The 21362-nt window shown below is 35.9% G+C and overlaps 1 protein-coding gene across 1 annotated transcript in view; it reads right to left on the minus strand.

Annotated features, from left to right (window-relative positions):
* Positions 1-725: 725 nt before the first annotated feature.
* LOC126260828 (protein patched) overlaps positions 726-21362 on the minus strand; it is a 152907-nt gene continuing 132270 nt past the window's right edge. Inside the window, exons 8-23 of the mRNA XM_049958215.1 lie at positions 20527-20648; positions 20296-20443; positions 20064-20204; positions 18340-18498; positions 18161-18256; positions 17699-17824; positions 15316-15684; positions 13156-13311; positions 12476-12788; positions 10125-10534; positions 9477-9803; positions 8150-8292; positions 7346-7445; positions 6872-7123; positions 6082-6208; positions 726-2078 (exon numbers count right to left, since the gene is read on the minus strand). Coding sequence (XP_049814172.1) covers positions 1984-2078; positions 6082-6208; positions 6872-7123; positions 7346-7445; positions 8150-8292; positions 9477-9803; positions 10125-10534; positions 12476-12788; positions 13156-13311; positions 15316-15684; positions 17699-17824; positions 18161-18256; positions 18340-18498; positions 20064-20204; positions 20296-20443; positions 20527-20648 — 3084 coding nt within the window. The 3' untranslated portion in view covers positions 726-1983. The remainder of the gene's footprint in view (positions 2079-6081; positions 6209-6871; positions 7124-7345; positions 7446-8149; positions 8293-9476; positions 9804-10124; positions 10535-12475; positions 12789-13155; positions 13312-15315; positions 15685-17698; positions 17825-18160; positions 18257-18339; positions 18499-20063; positions 20205-20295; positions 20444-20526; positions 20649-21362) is intronic.

Here is a 21362-nt window from a genome sequence, read left to right on the forward strand (position 1 = left end):
GCTGCAGCTATTATTTGCGAAACTCCCAGTTTTTCAGTGTTAGACAGTCATTAGTATGCAGAGGCCAGTTGAGCATTAATGTCAATGGATGCCATGTTCAGCAACATCCTTAAAACAATGTTCATTACGTGGCAGTCTGAACACTGTGGTCATCACTGGCATCAAAACCTTCATGGACCCTTAGTGGGGAATGGTCTACCTGTGACATTTTTGTCACATAACAAGTTTCTTTTTATCTCCTCTGAACACTTTAAAATGTGTATGCAGAAGTTATTACACTCTGTATAAACTTTTTATACTTCATTGTAAGAGCTTGTCAATGATAGAAACATGCATTTGGTGCAGCACTTAGCAGCAGCATAAACAAAAGGTGGCTCTCAAACTTTCAGGTCTCTAGGTTAGTTGGGAGAGACCAGGGAGAAAATGAAGAGGGAAGTACTCTTGGATAATGCTGAGAAAAGTGACAGGCGACTTAATAACAGTGATCAAAATATAAACATATGCCTTGGTATAGTTATAACAGAGTTAAAATAAGTATTGAATCTAAAGTAGTTGATGTAAATATTTTTTTTGCTTTGGGCTAGAGTGAAGTACAGAATAACAGCAGTTAGAGGAACAGTTATGGCTCACACACTTAGCACTCAGGGTATCAAAATAAATAAATGCATTTCTCTTTTTAAAAGTTCATGAAAGAAAGTATATTTTTCAGTTATCATTTTCCTTGACTACACATTCAATACAGTCTTCATTTTTGATCATGACAGATTTTTTGCCACAGAAGTTTCTGTATTTTTCTGCAATATGTCTTTTTTAAATAAGTGTGACTAAGTACATACAAATTCCTTGGTTCATTTAGTTACCAAGAAAGTAGTTCATACATATGTTACAATCTTCTTAAGAGGTATTTGTATCTGTAAAACATAGTTTTACACTTGTTAAATTATTTACATAGAATACAATTTACATATATTAAGTATAGTTACATCTTTGATTGTCTGTACAATTATTTACATTTTTGTACATTTTTCGTTGTGCATTATTGCTAAGTAATATTTGGCTCCTTATAACGATCCAATATACACATAAAATGGCACACTTTCTGTACAAATAGTATAAAATTAAAAACTCTCATTTTTATAAATAATATATATGTATGTTTATGAATATATATATGTGTTATGAAGACATGACGTAAATGCATTTACAAGCACAAAACTGCATTATGCAGTCCATAAATTAAATTAAATCTGAATTGATAATATAAATAGTACTATATGATTAAAGTAATGGTGTAGTGATTCCCCTCAGACAAAATGGGGACCTGTTTTCCGTAACTCCGGGCATTTAACTACACCTTTGCCAACACCTCTTCAGTTAAAAGTGATAAAATAAACTGGGCATACTATTTGATCTAAACCTAATGCCATAATTATTCATTTAATTTCATGCAAAATTTAAGTAGGTTTATTTAATATAATTTTTATTAAAATATAATCATATAACATAATTTTTCTAAGAAATCCTTTTTCTTTTTAAACATTTCTGATATTACTTGCAAACATGATAAAATTGAAAGTATTAGCGAATAAAGCAACATTCGGAAACTTGATTAACAAGCTCTTAGAAAATGTATTTTACTTCTTTCTATATTTCAAAACACTGGAAAGTATGAAAATAGTTTCTTAATACAAGTGCTTAAACTAGTGCAACAAATTTCTCTAGCATAACCACTTGTGTTGACTTCTTATTCATACAAAACTGTATATATTAATCATTGGTTTGTTTTTATAAAGACTGGTAACATTATGGCTGCAACTAATTGTATCTCTTAAGAGACCAGTAGTGTAGATGGTTTTAAATGACCCTGGAGTTAGAAATACATACACTTAAGGTTTGTGAGGTACACACTAATTGTGAATTGTGCAGGTACATTAATTTATACTTGTTTGTTGAATGTCCTATGGACAATGGTAACATTATAGGTTAAGAAGCATTTTTGTCTGTGGAATCACGCTCAGAGCTTGAATCCCTCCGACGACTCTGGCGAGACTTGCTACTGCATTCCCTTTCCATTGTACCTGAAGAGGCAACAACAAATTTTTTTTCAGCAAATTATACTTTCCGAAAGATATTTCTTTTCAAATTATAGCTGATAAATGCACAGAGTTGTAAGTGATTATTTACTTCTTCAGAATGAAAATAAGATCTTAAAAACAAAAGATGATTATTACAGCTATCATAGTACCATTCCAGAAAACTACATACAGTAGTTCTGTGGAAGTCTTTTAGAAAGATCACGCCATAGTGTCTGCACTTGCAGTAGGAGTGAAGTAGATACTGCTACGAGGCTACAGCCGAAGGAATAACTTACTGAATTTTGCCATTGTCTGTCAGGAAGGTAACATGAGAATAGGCTGAAATGTATACGTCACAGAATAGAATAAATTTGACATTATCTATAATAAGTGTAGTTACTGCTTGTAATGTTACCTACAGCTGTATGCTTGTTAATATTTGTGGTTTAGCAATGTGTTAATCTGAAGATATAGTATGTAAGAAGGTGGTGTACACATTGATCTCGGTATGCTAAAGGTTGGGCAGGAGACTATCCCTAACTTTGAAGGTTAATTTTTTTTTTTTAAATGCAGTGTAGAACAAAATTGTATTTTGGTATCAGTAGGATACAAATTGAAATTAATTTCATGAGGCTTTAAACAACAAGTCTTCTAAGAGACTTCTCTCATTGTTAATATACTGGTGTTCTGTAAAACTTTGTGAAGCTTCTGTAGTGCAATGCAGCCTACTTCAAGACTTATTCCATGCTTCAAGGTTCATAGGGTTGTGGATTAATGTTCATACACCTTAATCTTGAGATAACCAATAAAAACTAATTACATGGAGTTAAAGTCGGCAAGTACACAGGCCATGGAGTGTCCCCATACCAGGAGATCAAGTACCCGGGGAAGATTTCCCTCAAAACAGCCATCGAATTTTTAGCAGCGTGGTCCATGTCACTCATGTGGCTGAAAGACAGTAGTCCCAAATCTATTTGTTGATGCTGTAGTTCAAAAAATTGTTGGATCATGGTGACATTGCTCAGAATTGATGATAACAGCACGGTCGTTCTCAAAACAGTAAGGCCCAATTATGCTTTCACTGTGTTCCATGGAAGTTCTTCACCAGTAAAAAAATTGATTTCCAGTCAGGAACAGAGTTTTGAGGGGGTGTATTTGATAACGAGTATGCACCATATGCTGTACTGCAACAGTAGACTAGTTTTGGGAAAAGTGCATTTCAACAGCAAAAGTGCTCTTTTGACCAAGCAACGTTTACAACTGACAGTGGCACCAGTTGGAACTTCCACTGCTACTGCATCGATAGAGCCCATACTCATCCTTCCTATCCTCCCTCCCTTCACAAATTCGCGTTGAAAGAAGGGATACTTCCATGACCCACCCTGTATTTTGTAACCATATTTATTTTAATTAATTATGAAAAGTATTCAATTAACAGCCTTTCAATTGTTGAAGAATAAAATCAATGTTGTGTAGTGATAAATTGGGGTAATAGCATTACCATCAAAATACCCTAAGGCACAGCAGTCAAGAACACAGCATTTTAGGCAGTTTGTTGAATTATGCCAATGTGAGTTCTACCAGATAACTAGCTATTTTCATTTCTCCTTTCTTCATAAATAGAATTAGTGTTGTATGGGGAAACAAAGTCAGTAATTCAGTGCACAGTGTAGAGTTACATTACAGGTCTATTAATGATTGCTCAGTTTTTCTGTCAAAGAGGAGAGGAGAGGGCTTAGAGAGCATTATGAAGTTTTTTGAAACTGTGTAAGGGTGCAAGCGTGACTGGGGATGGAGTTAGTTCATTGAAAACAGTACATTAACAGAAGGTAGATGCACAGGAAATAGGTAACTGCAGTAGATAGATAATGGAAAAAGCATCTGTTTTCATACAATACATTTAAAAAATGTTAAATAAAACTGAGAAAAAAGAAATGTTTGGACAAAATTATATAGGTTGTGTTGATGTGAAATAAGATCCAATGTGGGCCCCATGTGGCATGGGTTTGTGAGTGACCTGTATTCAACTGCAACTAGCCAATTCCTTTTTCCTTTCTGAAGATATGTGTGTGACAAGTTATTAATACATCTGTACAAAAACACAGCAGACAAGTGCAAAGGAATTAACTATCTTGAAAAAAATATTCATTCTTTGACAGCATTGTAGTATATTTAAGTGGACTTCTCATTACTGTCAAGTTTCAACTTCAAGATGTGTCAAATATCATGACAGGATACATCAAATATCATGATGACAGTGACAAATGTATGTGTGCATGTTACTGACAGAAGCTTTTTGGTATTAAAGCAAAATATTAATGAACTTTTATAGGTATATTTTAGATATCCAGTTACTTGCTGGGACTTTTTTTATGTTCTTACTATGTGTATACAAGGCAGGAGACTTAACCTGTTTGCCAACGCAGTGACAATTTCAAGGTCAGATGGGAAGTACAGTGCAGTGGAAAGTGGTGTCTAGTAGACTATACTGGTAGAAAGAACTTTTATAAATGAAAAGGAAAAACACAGAAAAATGTAACTTTTGTACAGAGCAGCAGGTAGAAGGAAGAAAGAAAGAAAGAGAGAGAGAGAGAGAGAGAGAGAGAGAGAGTTGGAGTATAGAGTATAGTGTCTTGAGATGGTAGATGAAGCTAATTTGGAATCATCTGGGTAGGCCTAGTGTCTGGCTTATCTGTAGTTGGAGTCCTGTTCTGTTATTTTATGTTTGCTGGCTTAGGTCACCCTCCAACTAATGGCCTCAAAAAATATAATCATAAGTAGCATGTCACTTTCCCTTGATATTTCATTTCTCCTGTCTCTTTACCTGTTACTCTCGGCAATATTATTATTATTATTATTATATTTCCTTTTTTTCAGTTCCAGAGCTTGTTTCCTGCAGTTCTCTGTAACCTTTACCATTGAATCAACTTTCCCTACATCACATATCCTTACCAATGAAGACAGTGTGATTGTTGAGGAACTGCATTTTTGTTTGGGGGGAGTGGGTTCCAACTCCCCATCCAACCTTCAAAATTTTGGTTACTTAGGATTTTACAAAGTCAGTTAAAGTGAATGCCAGGATAGTTCCTTGTCCTACTTGAGCTTGTGATCCATGTCTAATGATTTATTAATAGAGACAGAAAAAAATTGTGTTATTTTTTGACCAAATTTGGTGCTATTTTCTGCCAAATTTGATGTTATTTTTGCCCAATGTTAGTATTATTTTTTGCCAAATCTAAAAATATTTTTACGAAGTTTAGTTAATTTTTGCCAATTTTGGAAAATATTTTTTGAAATGCCTGTAGAATTTTGTTGCCAATTTTGATATTTTTTTAAGAAATTAGTTTTTTTTTTGCCGGTTTCTGTGTTCTTTTGCCAAATTCCCAAGGTTACATTTTCTCCAGTTTTGGTTATTTTTTGCCAGAGTCAGTGGTTTTATGTCAAATTAATTTCACTGTCTTTCGTAAATTTTGGTGTGTTTATTGTCAAATTAACTGTTTTTTGTCAATATTGGTGCTGTTTTTGACATCACATCATAGTTCATTATGCAGGAAAGGAACAGCCATTTTAAGATTATACACAAACCTCAGCTTGAAGGGGGAAGAAAAGGCAAAATCCAATTTAAACATTCAATAAATATCAGTTACGAATACTGGTAAACCTGTTTTTGCAATTTAGCATTATTTTTGGGTTATCATTTTGCTGAAAAGCTGCCCCTAGTTATCTATGATGGAATGGGAACTCCTAATCTATCTGTGTTCCTATTTGTTGTATTCTGTCTGTGTAGTTCATTTTATGCTAGGCACACCATATTCTTCTTTGAGATTTTTACTAGTATTTACTTCATGATGCAGGTAGCTGGCTTATGTAATTAATATTCCAGAAATGTTATATAACCTTTATTGATGTTACAGTTTGCAGCAGATTAGGAGGAGTTGGATTAAACTGCCAGAAATAGTGCACTCAGCCGGAAAAATATTTAAAGACTAAAAGCCCTTGCACTTACTTGGTAGCGGTGTATGGACCTCAACCTTGACGTGAGCTGTAGCAGTGACCTTTGTTGTAACATGTGGCTGTGGTGTTGGTGTTGAGGTTGAACTTTGTGATGAATTATCACTGTTCTGAGAGGAACTCTGTAAAAAAAAAAAAAAAACATTTTTATAATTCTGACTTCAAATATTATCTGTTCATCAGTGTTACATGATATTGAAGCAACAGTAAAATGTTTGTTTCCAGTTCAGTGCATGAAATAATACTTGTTCATTTTCTCATAAAAATTGTGAGCTATAAAAACAATCCAAATCATTTCCAAAACAAGTTTGTGATGAAAATGGGAACTGTTGTATGAAATATATTAATTAAAAAGTTATTAATTTGAAGTAATCTAATTGGGACAGATAAGTTAATTATCACTGTTTCCCACAGCAGTGGAAAGATTAATGATATTAATTTATTTTTAACATCAAGGTACTGTCTTTCTGTAATAAAATGTACAGCAACAGTTTTGTTTATAAAATTGCTCATTGCAGTACATTTGTAGCTCTTAAAAAGTATAGTGTATCACTCATGGAACAAAAGAATAACTCAAGAAAAATACTTTAAGCTGAGAAACTTTATGCTTTCTATTAAATACTGATATTTTATCTCTGCAGATATTTTTACAGATTACACCATGAGAGTTGAAACAGTCCTAAATGAATGCAAGCACAGTTTACACATTAGCAGCTAATCCAAATTTTATTCAAAAAATTGCATTTTCAGTGCAGAATATTATAAATAAAACAAAAAGAACTCACTGAAGCTGTTGCTGGAGCATATGTTGTTTCAACAACAAGTTCTGGCTGCACAACTATTTCATGTGTAGAGTGCCAAGAGTTTCCTTCCTCAGTAATTGTTGTGAGGGAGGGTTCTGCATGCAGACGGTTGCAGTGCGCACTGCGACGTGGTGGAGCCACTTTTGTTATCCGACAAGAACCCGATCGGCCATGGGCAGGTGATGGAGGTGGAGTAGGTGTGGAAATTCGATCAGTGTGCTCGTGAGGAATTACCTACGTAATCAGAAAACATTTTTAGAGCATGTATGAAATGTAATATAAGTGAAGACAGAGAAAGCACTATATTTATACGAAATCGGTGTAGGAAAAAATGGAAGCTTCAAATATAAAAATCAGTGGTAAGCGTTATCTTATTTGCACACTTCATCAAGAAAAAGGAATTCAGTACACCAAATTTTGTTACATGTATCTCCCACGAGTATATGTATTTCTTACCTCAGCTGGAGGCCCAATCATCGACAATAGAACAGGAAAGAACAGGAGCCCATTAAGAAGTCCCACAGCAATAAGTATAAAGAGCACATAGAAAAAGTACCTGAAAATGAAATAAGCACATTTTACACAATTGAAGATAAGGAAGGGTCATATGACTGACTTCAAGTATAAAACAGAATTCCAAACAAGGTTAGGAGTATTGTGTTCTATTTTAGGTGTTTTTATGAACAATACTAGGCATACCATTTACATGAGTGAGCTAGTACTGATTTTCATGGCACTAGTTTTCAGTTTTATAATATCTATGAGTTTTTATGTCCTTGTAGTAAAACAGTCTTTCCAATAATCCTCAATAATTAAAAAAAAATGTTCAAATGTGAGATCATCCATCCCTAGACTTATACACTACTTAAACTAACTTACGCTAAGGACAACACAGTGCATGGCAACAATTTGAAAGAAGTGCTGTCATTCACAATGCATTTCCTGATAGCGTATAAAAAGTCTGAAGGAGTTAAGACTTTAGCTTAATCATGACCATTTTTGTGATTGTTGTGAGTGTGCCACCGCCCCCCCCCCCCTCCGTTTTTTAATGCTACTGTCTATTGGTGTTTTTAATTATGTGTACTTATGTAGTTCTGTTAAAAAAAATTATTTTGTTCACATTGACAAAATCTGCATCTGTAAATGTTATTTTTGCAGTTTGCACATCACACCTGACTGAAGAAAACGAGTTTCAGAACACCTTGTGTTAATTTTAATATAAATAATGTAAGATTCAGTTGCTATTTTCATTTTACTTACCTTACTATAAAATCAAATTCTGAGAAGGCAAGCATAAGAACTCCCAGAAGAGTAGCGACTGCCCCATGTACTACTGGTGCTAGCATGTACTCTAGTGCCAGTTTTGTCCTGCGCTCTCTACTTCCAATACAAGTCACAAAGCCCTGAGGGAAAAAAGAAGTCTTTAGTGTTTTTTAATCAGATATTGGACAAAAAAAAAAGAATTTCAGTACACATTATTTAAGAGGAAGTTTACTGCTGAGAAAGAGGGGATAGTTATAACCTACAAATGTAGCTATCAGAACTTGTACCATTTTTTTTTAAATTTAAATATGCATATATAATGTTCACATCTAGATAGGAGAGATTTCAGTTGGATAAACCAGTGCAGCATTATTTACCATTGTAGAAGCAGAAACCCAAGACATGGACGGTAATGTAGTTGCAAAAATGCTTATATAAATTTATATACCTTTACAAAATACCATATTCTCCCTCCCTCCTCTTTAAGAACATGTATCATAGAAAGGTGAAACATTTTTCCTCATACTTGCCACCCAGTTTAGTACTAATAAGAACAGACAAAAAACTTCCATTTAAATGTCTTGTTACTAATTAACCGTCTTATTTACGAAGGCAAGTGTGTAAGACAGACATACTACCAATCAGTTCTTCTCTGCATAGTTGCGTATGCAGAGAAGCTGGAATGCAATACAGAGTGTCATGCCAGCCAAACATATCTTTTTGTATTTCTAGAGTCCATAAACTGGAAAGAGACCATAGTCTAATCTCTGCTGTGAGTATTATCAAAAAACTTGGTTTTATGAGAAATAGATATAGAAAAGAAAGTTGGTCTTAACAGCCTATGAACAACAAAGCCATTAGAAACAGAGTATAAAAATGAATGGGACAAGGGTGGGAGGGTAACTGGCTTGGAAACAACCCAGCATTCATATTAATTGTATTAGGAGAATGAAATCAGGACAGCCAGATGGAGATTTGAACCACACTACTCCTGAATTTGAGGCAAGAATGTTAATGACATTGCCAATTCACTTGATGAATCCAAAAAAAATGTTAAATGTAATGTACCGGTAGTTGATTTCTAGAATATAATGCAATCATTGTCAAAAGCGGATGTATGTAATATATCCCGGTGGGGTATGCAATGTATTTATAAGTTCATCCAAAAACATTTAGTAATAACTGTGTAACACAATTCTGCTATATCCTCAGTTAAAAGCAATTGACATACACAGTAATTTCACAGAAAAAGGAGGTACTTTGGTTGTTAGATGTGGATGTAAATAATTCTAATTATGCTAACTCCAGATAGGTGTAAACTTACCAGGCAGATGTGGACCGTAAAGTGGACACCAATCCCTACAGCAACAATGAGCAGCACTGCAGGGATAGCACTGAGCTTAATACCAAGCATGCCCATGGCACCCAGTAGCTGCAGCACGATCGCAGCCAATGAGAGTGTGATTAGTGCTGCTGCACGTGGATTCACAAGCAGAACTGTGACAACAACAAAAACTGCTGCAAGTGCACAAGCTAGTGCCAAGCTCAGTGACTGCCGAAGCCCCAGGTACTGTTCCCAGAAGAGGAAAGGTATTCCCGATGGAAAATTCGGCAGGCCACGCTCTTCAAATTTCTCACATACTGCACGTACCTGTTGTGTTAGATCACAAGAAATTACGTTAACAGAATGAACAACATGAAATTCCTCTACTTGATTTGTTTCAAATTGTGTAAATTTAGAACTTTTTTCTGAATATTCACTTAAAAAACTTATAGAATCTACACTGAATTTGCTGGTAAATGGAATCAAATATCTTTGACTATAAATACATTTACATATTGATGGTTCCATCTGCCCTTGTGATACTCTGACATTTTAAAATGAAATCTAGAAATCATACATAATTTGAATGTCTACTGTTATTGCTGCATTGACAAGTGTATTTAAAACATTTGAAAGCATGTGTCTTACCTCTCCGATGAGGTGTGTGATGCTCTGTGTGTCACCAAGCCCATGCAAGTAGAAAGGCATCTGTGCATATGTAAGTGGTGGGGACTTGGGGATCTTGAGACCAACATCACTAGGTGCATGCAGCCATGAACGTGGTTTGGGTCTCAAGTTGCCCTGGGATGCACCGTATGCTAGTACATCATTTGTGGCCCAGGCACTCAGGTAATTATAGAATGCCTTTGGACTTATAATGCCTTCTGCATCAACAAGGCGTAGCTGGCGAACTTGTGACTTGTCTACAGGGTTGTCTACATGTCCTGTCTGGACTAATAGCTTGTATGCTAGGATGGCTTCATCGGAGGCATTTGCATACCATTTCTCCTGTGTTATGCAGCCACGCTCCCAATCATGATCAAATGCCTTTTGGAGCTCTGAAAATGAGAAAAGAAAATATCAATTTTGTGAGGACATCTAATCCTGAAGGTGAATTAAGGTATAGCTTCTTCTTCCACATAAGCATTCTTGCACAAATGATAAGTAAGGAAGAATGTTATTTCATGGTTCTCATTGCTGTATTTTCACTTTTTATGAATTATAATAGTTATCTTAGCAATCCATTTCTAATTTGCCCTGAAACATTTTTTCATAGCATATCTCTTCAAGTCTCTAAAATTCAGACTTCCTTTTCATATATCCTTTTTTCTTTTCTTTTGTAAAGTATTAATAAAAAGTGTTAATCACTTTTGTTGTTATTGTTGCTATATTTCCTTACATTGTAAGATTGGTGCTAACAGCTGATATTAGTTCAACATTATTCAAAAAAACTTTGGTCTAAATGTAGCCTTTCTGACTTACACTGAAGATTTTCAGTGACATTGACAAGGAAACATTACCAACCTTGACCTAATATTTTAAGCAGAAAAAGCACACTTGCAAGATATCAGCCCCAGGAAACTATCCCATACAACAATTTGGCCCTAATTTTGATAGTACATTGTTTTGAACTTCTGAAAGTACAGCTCTTAAACTTTCACTCACACTGCTTGTTTGTCACTCGCTCTACCCCACTGCAGTTGCCTTATGCCTAAAGTGCCACATCTGACCAATGTGTTTTGAAATCTTGATCGAGAACAGATGTTATTCTACATGAAAAACAGGAAGTACTATACCTATGAGTATCTAATATGTCAGCCTTATGCACATGTTAGTTCAGTAACATTTTAACAATTTCTCATATCGATATACAGGCATTGCAGGTGTATATATATGCCTCAACAAAATGAATAAACCTAAGAACCTGAAGAACTTTTTTGGAAAGAAGTTAATTAATTTTGTTTTACAATTTAATCATATGAATCTCACTGAAGAACAGTGCCTCTCCTGAGAATGAATAACAGTGATGATAAAAAAAATTAAATAGTTCCACTCTGCTTCAGTAATGATCCACTAATTTGTTTCATTCATATACATTGCATTTGTGAATCGCAACATAAAAATTTTCAAACCAAAGAGATCTCAGTCATTAACTACATGCTAGAAACAGTCATCAAAACATGTTACCAATGAAAAAACAGTATTTCGTGAACCTCTCACTCCACTGTATAGTACTTCGTACTTGGGCATGAAGTTACTGCAGTAGGGCAGACTGAGTGAGAAACAACCGGTGTGCATAAAAGTTTAAAAGATGTACTTTCAGAAGGTCATAACTACGATCTGTCAGAATTATGGCACAAATTTTCACATTTGATTGCTGGGGCTGATATCTTGCAAGCGTACTTCTTTTTCCTTAAAATATGAAGTGAAGTTGATGATGTTTCCTTGCAAGAAAACAAAAGTGAACTGAACCTGCATCGAACAGTAAACCAAAAAACTCCTTTGCGAAGACAATATCTTGTCACTTACTCGCTATGCAAAGGTTTCAAAGATCTGTCGTGCCTGCACAGCATTTGGCAGGTTTTTCTGGAATGATCTGAGATTTTTTAAAGTAATCAGATACTGTATTTTAATACTGTGGATTCAAAAAATTTCTTTGTAAATGTTAAATCAAACAGTGGAAAATCCGGTATGGAATGCAACAATATTACGAAAAGGAAAGTTGCTACCCGCCATATAGCGGAGATGCCACACTGCCAGTGTGGTCTCAGTTGCCCAAGTTGCATTAGCGCGCACGCTGTGTGTGTGTGTGTGTGTGTGTGTGTGTGTGTGTGTGTGTGTGTGTGTGTGTGTGTAGTTGACAATGGCCAGTGGCCGAAAGCTTTAATTGTTAGAGTGTTAGATATATGGTGTCATGTCAATACAATCACAGGTAAATTCATTTTTCAAAACCAGTTTCTATAATCACTCAGGGAGTACTTGACGAAAAGAACACTCACCTATGAGCCAATCTCTGAACATGCTGAGCCAGAAATCTGGAAGACCACCATTGTCATTTTTAACAATGTTGGGCACCCTCATAAAGGCCTCGTGGTATTCATACAGCAGCCTCTGATTATTTGGATACTCAAAGTTTCCCTGAGTGACAGCATACATGTTGTAGAAGCCAAAATACTTTTCTTGTGCGCCAAGGAATGCATGCTCTTCAGTGTTCTGTGGCACAATATCTGTCAGATCCAGCCCATCACTGACTTTAAATACTCCCCACACACTGCCAGCAAGGACGAAGATCATTAGCACCATGGAAAATACCTGTGTGAAAAAAGAGCACAAATAAAATGACTATCCCAAGATGAAATATGATAAAAGTGGTTAGCTGGATGAACTGTTCTTAGAAATTTAATTTTTGCAGTGAGATATATTTTGCTTTTAGACAATGTATATCACAGCAGTAGTAAGTTGATGGTAACATCTGTTTTCATGTTCTGAGCGATGTCTCCAATTTACATACAAACAAATTTAAGCCAAGATTTTTCTTATTAGCTCATACTGTAGGGAACACTGATACTGGGATTTCTGAGTTGTATAAGGTTATTGTACTCACGTTTTTAAATGCTTAACTTGTCAAAACTGGCAGACAATAAAGAGACGACTAGCACCGCATGAATATGATACATACCTTCACACTGGTTTTGGCAATAAAAGGTGCATAATGCCGTGCAGCTGCTCGTGTCAGTGACCATCGCCAACAGCCATGTATTGGACAGCTAGTGGAATGCTGTTCACCGCTCTCTGGATCCACTGTCAGTACTTCTCGTGAACCCACCCAACATTCCTGCAAGCAATGTTGCAATTATACATTTACAGAAATGACGCTTGAGATGTTTAAACAATTTTTTCAACTGTTCTAAAGTTTCACTAAGGTATCTGTACTCATTTATGCTTAGATTATATGAAATACTAATTTATGGACAAAACATTATTTAATTGGTCACTGCATCTTTGAGTAAGACACATACATGTCCCATACCCTCATATTTTCTCTTTCTGCTGTCGAATGTGTGCTAGTTCTATATCATTTTGTTACTTAAGCAATGCTTGCTTGGGGATTCAGAGTATTTCTTTAAACACTTATGAAATTCATGTAAGTTACACCATTTGCAGAAACTAGAGTTGTTAGTTTCCCTTTGGGAAGTTTGAGAAAAGGCAGAGTCGTATGGCATTGTTGGCTGAGATACCCCAAGGGCTTATTAGGCTATGTAATCACAAATGTCCCTTTTCGTGTAGTGCATGGGAGTTGTTTCATAGGTGTATCTGTTGAGTGCAGATGACCACAGTGGGTGTGTGTACAGTGCGGTGCCATATTTGTGTTGTGTAATGATGACAGAAAGGAAGAGAGTTAATCCTGCAGTTGCAAGGTAGTATATTGCTCTTTAATGGCACCATTAGGTTTAATGCCCCATCTAACAGATGGATCATAATCAACACTGTCACAGTCCCTCACTGCTTGAGATACTACAGGGAGGTTTGGAATTTAATACAGGACATTGCCACAAAATCTGGTGACCAGGAGCTTTACTGCATCACCTAACTTCCGTTTGGAGCAAAATACTGGTGGTGGTAATTTCTTCTACCATCAAGATTTGAACAGACTACTGCTAAGTTAAGTAACACCATAACACCACTCAGGAGTATGTTTGTGACCTTCTCAAGGGAGGCAAGTTAGCAGTACTGAATAAAAGTCCCATGTAAACAGCAGTATTGTTCATGCAGATTTTCAGTGCTAGCTTCAGAAATAGGTATTAGGCAACAGAGAGAGGCAGCTTCACTAATGGACAAAAATAGCTGTGGGGAGGGGAAGGTAGGTTTCTCCTTGTTAATCTTGCACTGTCAATAAAACAACTGGAATTTGTGTTTCTTGCTTCTTATAGAATGCTACCCTGGAATCTGAATGCTTAAAAGCTTCCTTTAATCAAAGAAATTCTCTCTTGAAGAGGTTATTGTATTGTCTATGACTCTCCAGAAAGAGCTATTGTCACTCATTTTTGCACAGTATTCTGGAAACACAACTAAACATTGGAATTTTGTGAGTTCTGTGCTGCAGCATTGTTGTATAATTTGATAGAAAGGAGAAAATATACTATTTGTCTAAAAGGCACTTCTGATCTTTCCATGCCTCTTCCACCTATGCTGATATGTTTAACCAGTCTACTTTTTTCCCATGCATTATCATCAATTGTACAAGAGGAAATTTTTCATGCAGTTGAATTATTTTGTATCCTTATTACCTAAAATTGTTATTACTAATTTCATTATCTTCATGTTTCCCAGCTCAGTAGTTTTAACAGTTTTATGTTTCCTTCTTCCACTGTGTTTGCCCAGGATTATTTCCAGCAGTATTCTCCACTGACTTTTTCCAGAGATAATTTATATATTCTTTCTTTCTCTGTCAATTCAGAAATGTGCCTCATTCCCCAACAGATAACCAGATAGGCATGTATGTAGAGTGTGTGGCAGTGTGTTCTTACAATGAACAGAAGATAATAAACTCAGCTACCACACTACAGTCCATGTTTACGTGTTTAGCTATCACTAAGTGCCTCCACAATATAGTGAGGGTTATTTAGTGCTTTCTTTGACTTCTAGCAATTAAAGTCTAGGTATTCAGAGACAAAAGAGAACCTGGTTGTTACCAGGCATGAAACAGTAAGATTCTAAGTACAGCTAAACCAATATATGGAACGGAAAGATACATACTATAACCATTCCCAATATATAATCAAAAGACACAAAACTGAAGTGTGGTGGACAGTGCTAATGTGTAAAATAAAATACTCACAGCAGAATGATGTGTTCGGGAGGCTAGTGGTGAAGGTGGAGCTGTAGAGGCACCCTGTGTCGCTTGAGATGGTGCTGCAAGCACAGTGACAGTTTGCTGACGGTCTGGAGGCAGTGCACGTGTGATAGCTGTCAGCTTGCGTGGCTGAGGTGGGGGCGGCTCAGGTGTGATACGTGTAGCCCTGGGCCGCCCCCGATCTGACTCCCCATCTGACGTCACACAACTACTTGTAAAAGCTGGCTGCTGTGGACAAGTGCAGCAGCAGAGGACATCAGCTCGACCGGCACGTCGTCGCCGCAGGTCGAGGCTTACAATTGCAGGGTACACAAGCAACATTGCTGCCAGGTTAAAGAGCATGAGCACTGCTGCCTGTAAAGCAGAAATGTTACAATATAAATAAACATTATGGATTAAATACTTTTATGGAAGAAATTTTAACACATCTTATGCAAGAATGGTTTAAAAATTAAAAATAAGTGAGGTTAGATGGTTAACAGGTTTTTTTATGGTAATCGTAATAATAAGCAATTTCATGGAAGAAACACCTGTAATTTTGTAAATCATGATTGGAACAACAGGTATGGACACACAACTCACAACTTTGAGATCTAATAATAATAATAATAACACTGGAAATGAATATTTTAAAACTACAGCAAGATCTCAATTATAAGACTGTGGATCATCCGATTTGCAAAATATGTTATCTATGCATGGTTCAGCAATTTTTGAAAAAAAAAATCTATGCCTGAAGTATTTTATTATAATTAAAAGAAATATTTTTTTAAACACACTACACAGACTTGAAAAATTTCTTGTTGTAGATACGTAGGTAACAAAACCATTTACAAGTGGTTAAGTAGCAGTGCATGTGAACTTGAAATTGAGCAGTGAGTTTGATATGCATGTAGTGAACAAAAGTAGAGGACAAGAGTGAAGATGAGTGGACTTAGGAAACTGTAATCACACACACCGATACACTGAAAAGCATTATTAGAACAAAATTCATTTGACTATACCGATGTTGTGGCTCTTCAGAAAGTGAGAATCATTGTCAAGAGGAAAATGAATGAAAAACAGAAAATTTGGATGACTATTTCCCGAAAACAAACTAAGAACAGGTGATCCAAAATACACTGCTTTTTAAACTTGATTTTGTAAGGAAGTTGTTGGCACCTGTCGAGTAATGCATAAGTAATGCGAGCTTTAAAATGTGTCATGAAGCAAGTTTTTTAAATATAGTAAATAGCAGTTTCCAGTAAAAATGTGGAGCGTCTTTGTTTTTTGGTCATCTGAGCAGTCTCTGGTCTGCAATAACCCAGAAGCTTGGTGTATCACTATATTCATTTGGATGAAAAAACAGAATGCTAAAACTATGGCAGTCAGAATAAAATTCAGCGGTCAGGTCCCTTGATTGGAGACCTTTTTTCCTTCTTTTATGCAATTTAATAATTGCTGTACTAGCCTTGTCAAAAACAAACTTGGCCTCAAGTGGTAAAGATGTAAACTAGATTTAGCAGTCAGGAATATGACACTATGACTCTAACAAAGTTGTTTTCAGTTTTTTAGTTTAAAGTTTGCTTATAAGGCAGAAGAAAGTATCATTTACAAAAAGATTAATGGGGTGAAATTCTGCCATGCAATGACTATCATTATTGATAGATCTTGGACACATGCCTTTTTGAGCTCTTATTATTTCTGTAGAACAGTGTTGATAAGTCAACTGAGAAACAATAAAATTTACTTTTGTGTATTCTGTTATGCTGCACATTATTTTCCTTTGCTGTTGTGTGATATGTGGTAGATATAAAAACTGGGGACAAAATTTTATGGTAATTAAGTGAGTGTCTGAGCACACATTTTTACAGGCTTGTTTGTGCGAATTTATAATACTAAATGCTGGAAAGTTTGTCAATACGAATAATTTTTATATTTAGTGCTCCATCGTTATGTCTGCCAGTTGTGTGGAAAAATCGGAATGTGGAAGCAATAGTTACATGAAGATTTCCAGATTATAGCTATCCAGGTGTAGGAAAATGTGATAATTTTGATTTAAAATTAAATTATTAATGACATAAGAAAATGAAACACTATTAAGATTTTATCTTTTCCTGAATTAAGAAATTACAAGACTGAATTAATACCATGTTTGATATTTTTTCTAAAAAGTTACTGCTATATTTTAATATCTATATAACCAGTTTTAAGAGGGATTTCTGCTGTTATTAATTAAAGGTATAATGGAAGGATAAAACATACATAAAAATAGGGTGTGAGATTGCAATATTTATTCAAATAACTTGTTTAAATATAACTGTTACACAACCTTCCTTTAATTTTTATTTACAATTAGCAGACATGTGTTTAATGTTTTCCAACTAACCTGCAGTGAAAAGACTCTGAGCGCAGGAATGGGGATGAGTGCAGCAGCAAAGAAGGCGCAAGCATTGCTCAATGATGTCAGCAGCACGCTGAGACCAGACCGCTTCAGGACCATGCCCGTTTGTTCCTGGAACAAAAGAGGCAGTCCTTTTGATGAAATACTTAATGATTGGACAATGATAGTAGTAATTTTACAACTTATTTGTAATTTTGCTTGGTATAAAAAATTAGCATGTTTGACGAGTCTAATTTATTGAGGGCCTGACTATTACTACGATGCAAGAGCAAACAGAATCAGCATCACAGTTGTGTGGAGTCCTGCTATTTTATTCAAATCACTTTTTCAAATTTTTGTTGCAATGATACGTATGATCCTATAACGTACTTAGTTCCTGTGTGTGAATAGGATGCATTTTATAGACAAGAATAAGATGGGAAAATGCTTTATGCAATCTGTACTTACATCTGTTTGTATGTTGGTGACTTCCTGGTCAGCATAAGTGTGTGTCAAGAGAAACATATCATCTACACCAAGTCCAAGTGCTAGAAATGGCACAATCTGCAATGGAGAGCAAGTCATGAGTCAGCCTGTTGATTGGCAGTTGCGCTGCTATAGAGAACAGCTGTGGTCAAGGTACTCACCTGCGTGGTTGAGGCATTGAAGGCGATGCCAAGCAAAGCGCAGAAGCCCAGACCAGCAGCCACTGTAATGGATACTAGCACCACACCTGCCACACCCACACCTGTCTGTGAGCGCACCGGATCGCTCCACCGCAGAAGCGACAGTCCAGCATATAACAGCTGGAAATAAGTCACTTTGCTTCAAGAAAAATCCATATTCATCCCATTGTTTGCTTTGTACAAATCTCAAAATGACTGGGGATGAAATTGTAACCATATTACTTTTGTTAAATATCATGAGTTAACTTTATGCTATGTTTTGGTACGGCTAGGTGCACTGCAGCCTAAATTAATTTTGAGATGTTTTGACACTCAGAGAAGTGTCAGTTCAAAGTATATTTACAGATTTTTGTCATACTAAGGTAATTCAGTTTATTATATAGAATACAGAAGGCATTATACTCTAATGGCTAAGTAAATTGAATACACTGGAGGGTACCTGACTGTGGAAATCTTATTCACTCTTTAAAACAAAGTGGATTGGAACCCAGTAGTGCTATGGCAAGTATAACAACTGATGCCAGGAAATGTACTGACAAACTGGATAAGTACTGTTGGGCAGCCTATGACCACTCAAAACATTTTACTAACTATTCTCTAAGAAAAATACTGTTTTGTGTGCTACTTTACGTTCCAGGGGAGAAATGGGGGAAAGAAAGAAGTTTACTGCATTTGTTTGTGGCTCCATTGAATTCTTACCTACTGTCTGAAAAATCTCGTCCCTCTGTTGTCATGATAAATTTAACATTGTGCAAGTAAATTTCTGGAGAACAAAGTGGAGCATTCTGATAGAAAATATTTCCTAGAAACCCCCCTGCCCCCCACCACTAAAGTCAGCAGAGAGCCTTTATTGTATGGGTCAGGAGAAGATCCTGGATCTCTGGCCCAAATATGGTATTCTGCCCAGGTGCATGTCAAAAGTTATCTTGTTATGTTACAGCTAAAATATGAGTTGCTTAATAGCTGTTGGAACTCAGACAATACCACACTTTTCTAGCCGGTTCGAATGCTTAGCATTCCATACAATCAGATAAATATATCTTATGCTATCTCGAGTCAGAAAACATCACCATTAAACTTCATTCTTGGCATGCAACAATAATACACCCTTTTGTTACGAAAAAATATAGAATACTAATAGGCCTTTTAACCCTCTGAGTACCAGTGATCTTGCATCAAACCACTGCATTATTAATTTTGTTTTGAAGTACCAATGCCTTTTACATGGAACAACCGATGCTATTGCAAACCAGAGATATACTGAGGTACTTTACAAATGTAGTGCATTGTAGCAGTTATTTACAGCATTTAAAGCAACATTCAGCATGGAGATTGTGCTGCATGGGATTTTCAAGATGTGAGATTGTGTCCAGGAAAAATTCGAAATTGCTTTCAAATACATCACACAAAATGACGGGTAGTTGTAAACTATACATCCCTGAGATTCCAAAGTGAAACCAACTCTTTAAAAGAACTGACTGTTTGCTTTTTGCCAGTTTCTTATTTTGTAACACATTTCTTATTTTATAATAAAGGTTAATTATGTGAAAAATTTTAAAGTAATATTTTTTCATATTGTTGGGACTTTAAAGGGTTAAACAAACTAACCTCATTTCTGCACTATTGTCTACGAGGTTTGTTTTTATACTGATAGAAGGTGATTAGTTAGTTTTTACATGGCTTACCATTAATACATATCCAGCGATTACTTTCTCTAACCGCAGTTCCGAAAATTGACTTAGAATATCATTCAATGTAGTAGTGGAAAATGAATACATGCTATATGGAGATGTACCGTTGTCTCCATTCATATACTTCTGAAGTTCCTGCAAGTGTATAAGAAAGAAGTATTGATAAGTAATGTGGGAGATACTGTCCATATTTAATTAATGTCATTGGAAGTACATAAACTCATACCTCCGAGAACCTCCTCTGCCAAGTATCGAGCACCAAGGCAGCTTTTTCAGGGGTCCATTCAACATGATGGACTTTGTACGATGCTGACCAGAAATCATATAACTCTCGTTCTCCCATCAACTGCACAACAGTTTGGAGAGCTCGAGCTCTGAAAATTATAAACAGGCATTAGTGATAGCAGGACGTAGAGTATGAACAGTGGCGAATACCAGAAAGTAGACAACAGCTTACTTTTTAATATGTCCAGTCTTATTCTTGACTGTGCCTCCAACTATCAAATCCTCAGGCCAATGCATATACTTTGCAGCAAAACCATAGCAGCCACCTGTCAGTTCTGCTCCTATATCAGGTATCTGAAATGTGTGTTGAAGAAGAAAAAAATAGTACCGTATTCCCGTATTCACATATCGAATATTGCAGAATCATTATGGTATGAAATGTGGTTTTAACTGGATTAATGTTCTTCAAAGAAATCTCTCTCACTCTCTCTCTCTCTCTCTCTCTCTCTCTCTCTCTCTCTCTCTCTTTCTCTCTCTCATACACACACACACACACACACACACACACACACACACACAATTTTCACAGGCAAATTATTATTTGAAAATCATTGTAAAAGTGGAAATGTTCATGGTAACATAAACAACAGAGTAAAGGGAAACTTTTGTTTCCACTCGGACTCAAGTAGTGCTATATGATTGCAGCATGGCACACAAAGTTAATTGTACAATTAGGCTATGATGAATTATATGGTGTTCTCTACTGTGCTAAAAAACTTCAAGTCACACAGACAGTTCACAAAAACCAGCAGAAATATGTGTAACTGAATAATCTATGATGAGAAAAGAGGATACCTACACAGAAAATCCGAGGATGTGAAGTAATTCTGAAACTACTTTGTACTGAGCTTTTGTACAGTTTCCAGGGAGTATATTGTCAGTTAGGAGTGAGGATCTCACTATAAGTTGTTGTGATTTTCACATCACACTGACTTGCTTTACTGTCTGAGATAGGGGTCTGTATGGGTTGGTGGCTCTTTTAGTGCCAGATGGATAATGTAGGTGTAT

This window comes from Schistocerca nitens, chromosome 5, assembly GCF_023898315.1.
Source record: "Schistocerca nitens isolate TAMUIC-IGC-003100 chromosome 5, iqSchNite1.1, whole genome shotgun sequence".
NCBI lineage: Eukaryota > Metazoa > Arthropoda > Insecta > Orthoptera > Acrididae > Schistocerca > Schistocerca nitens.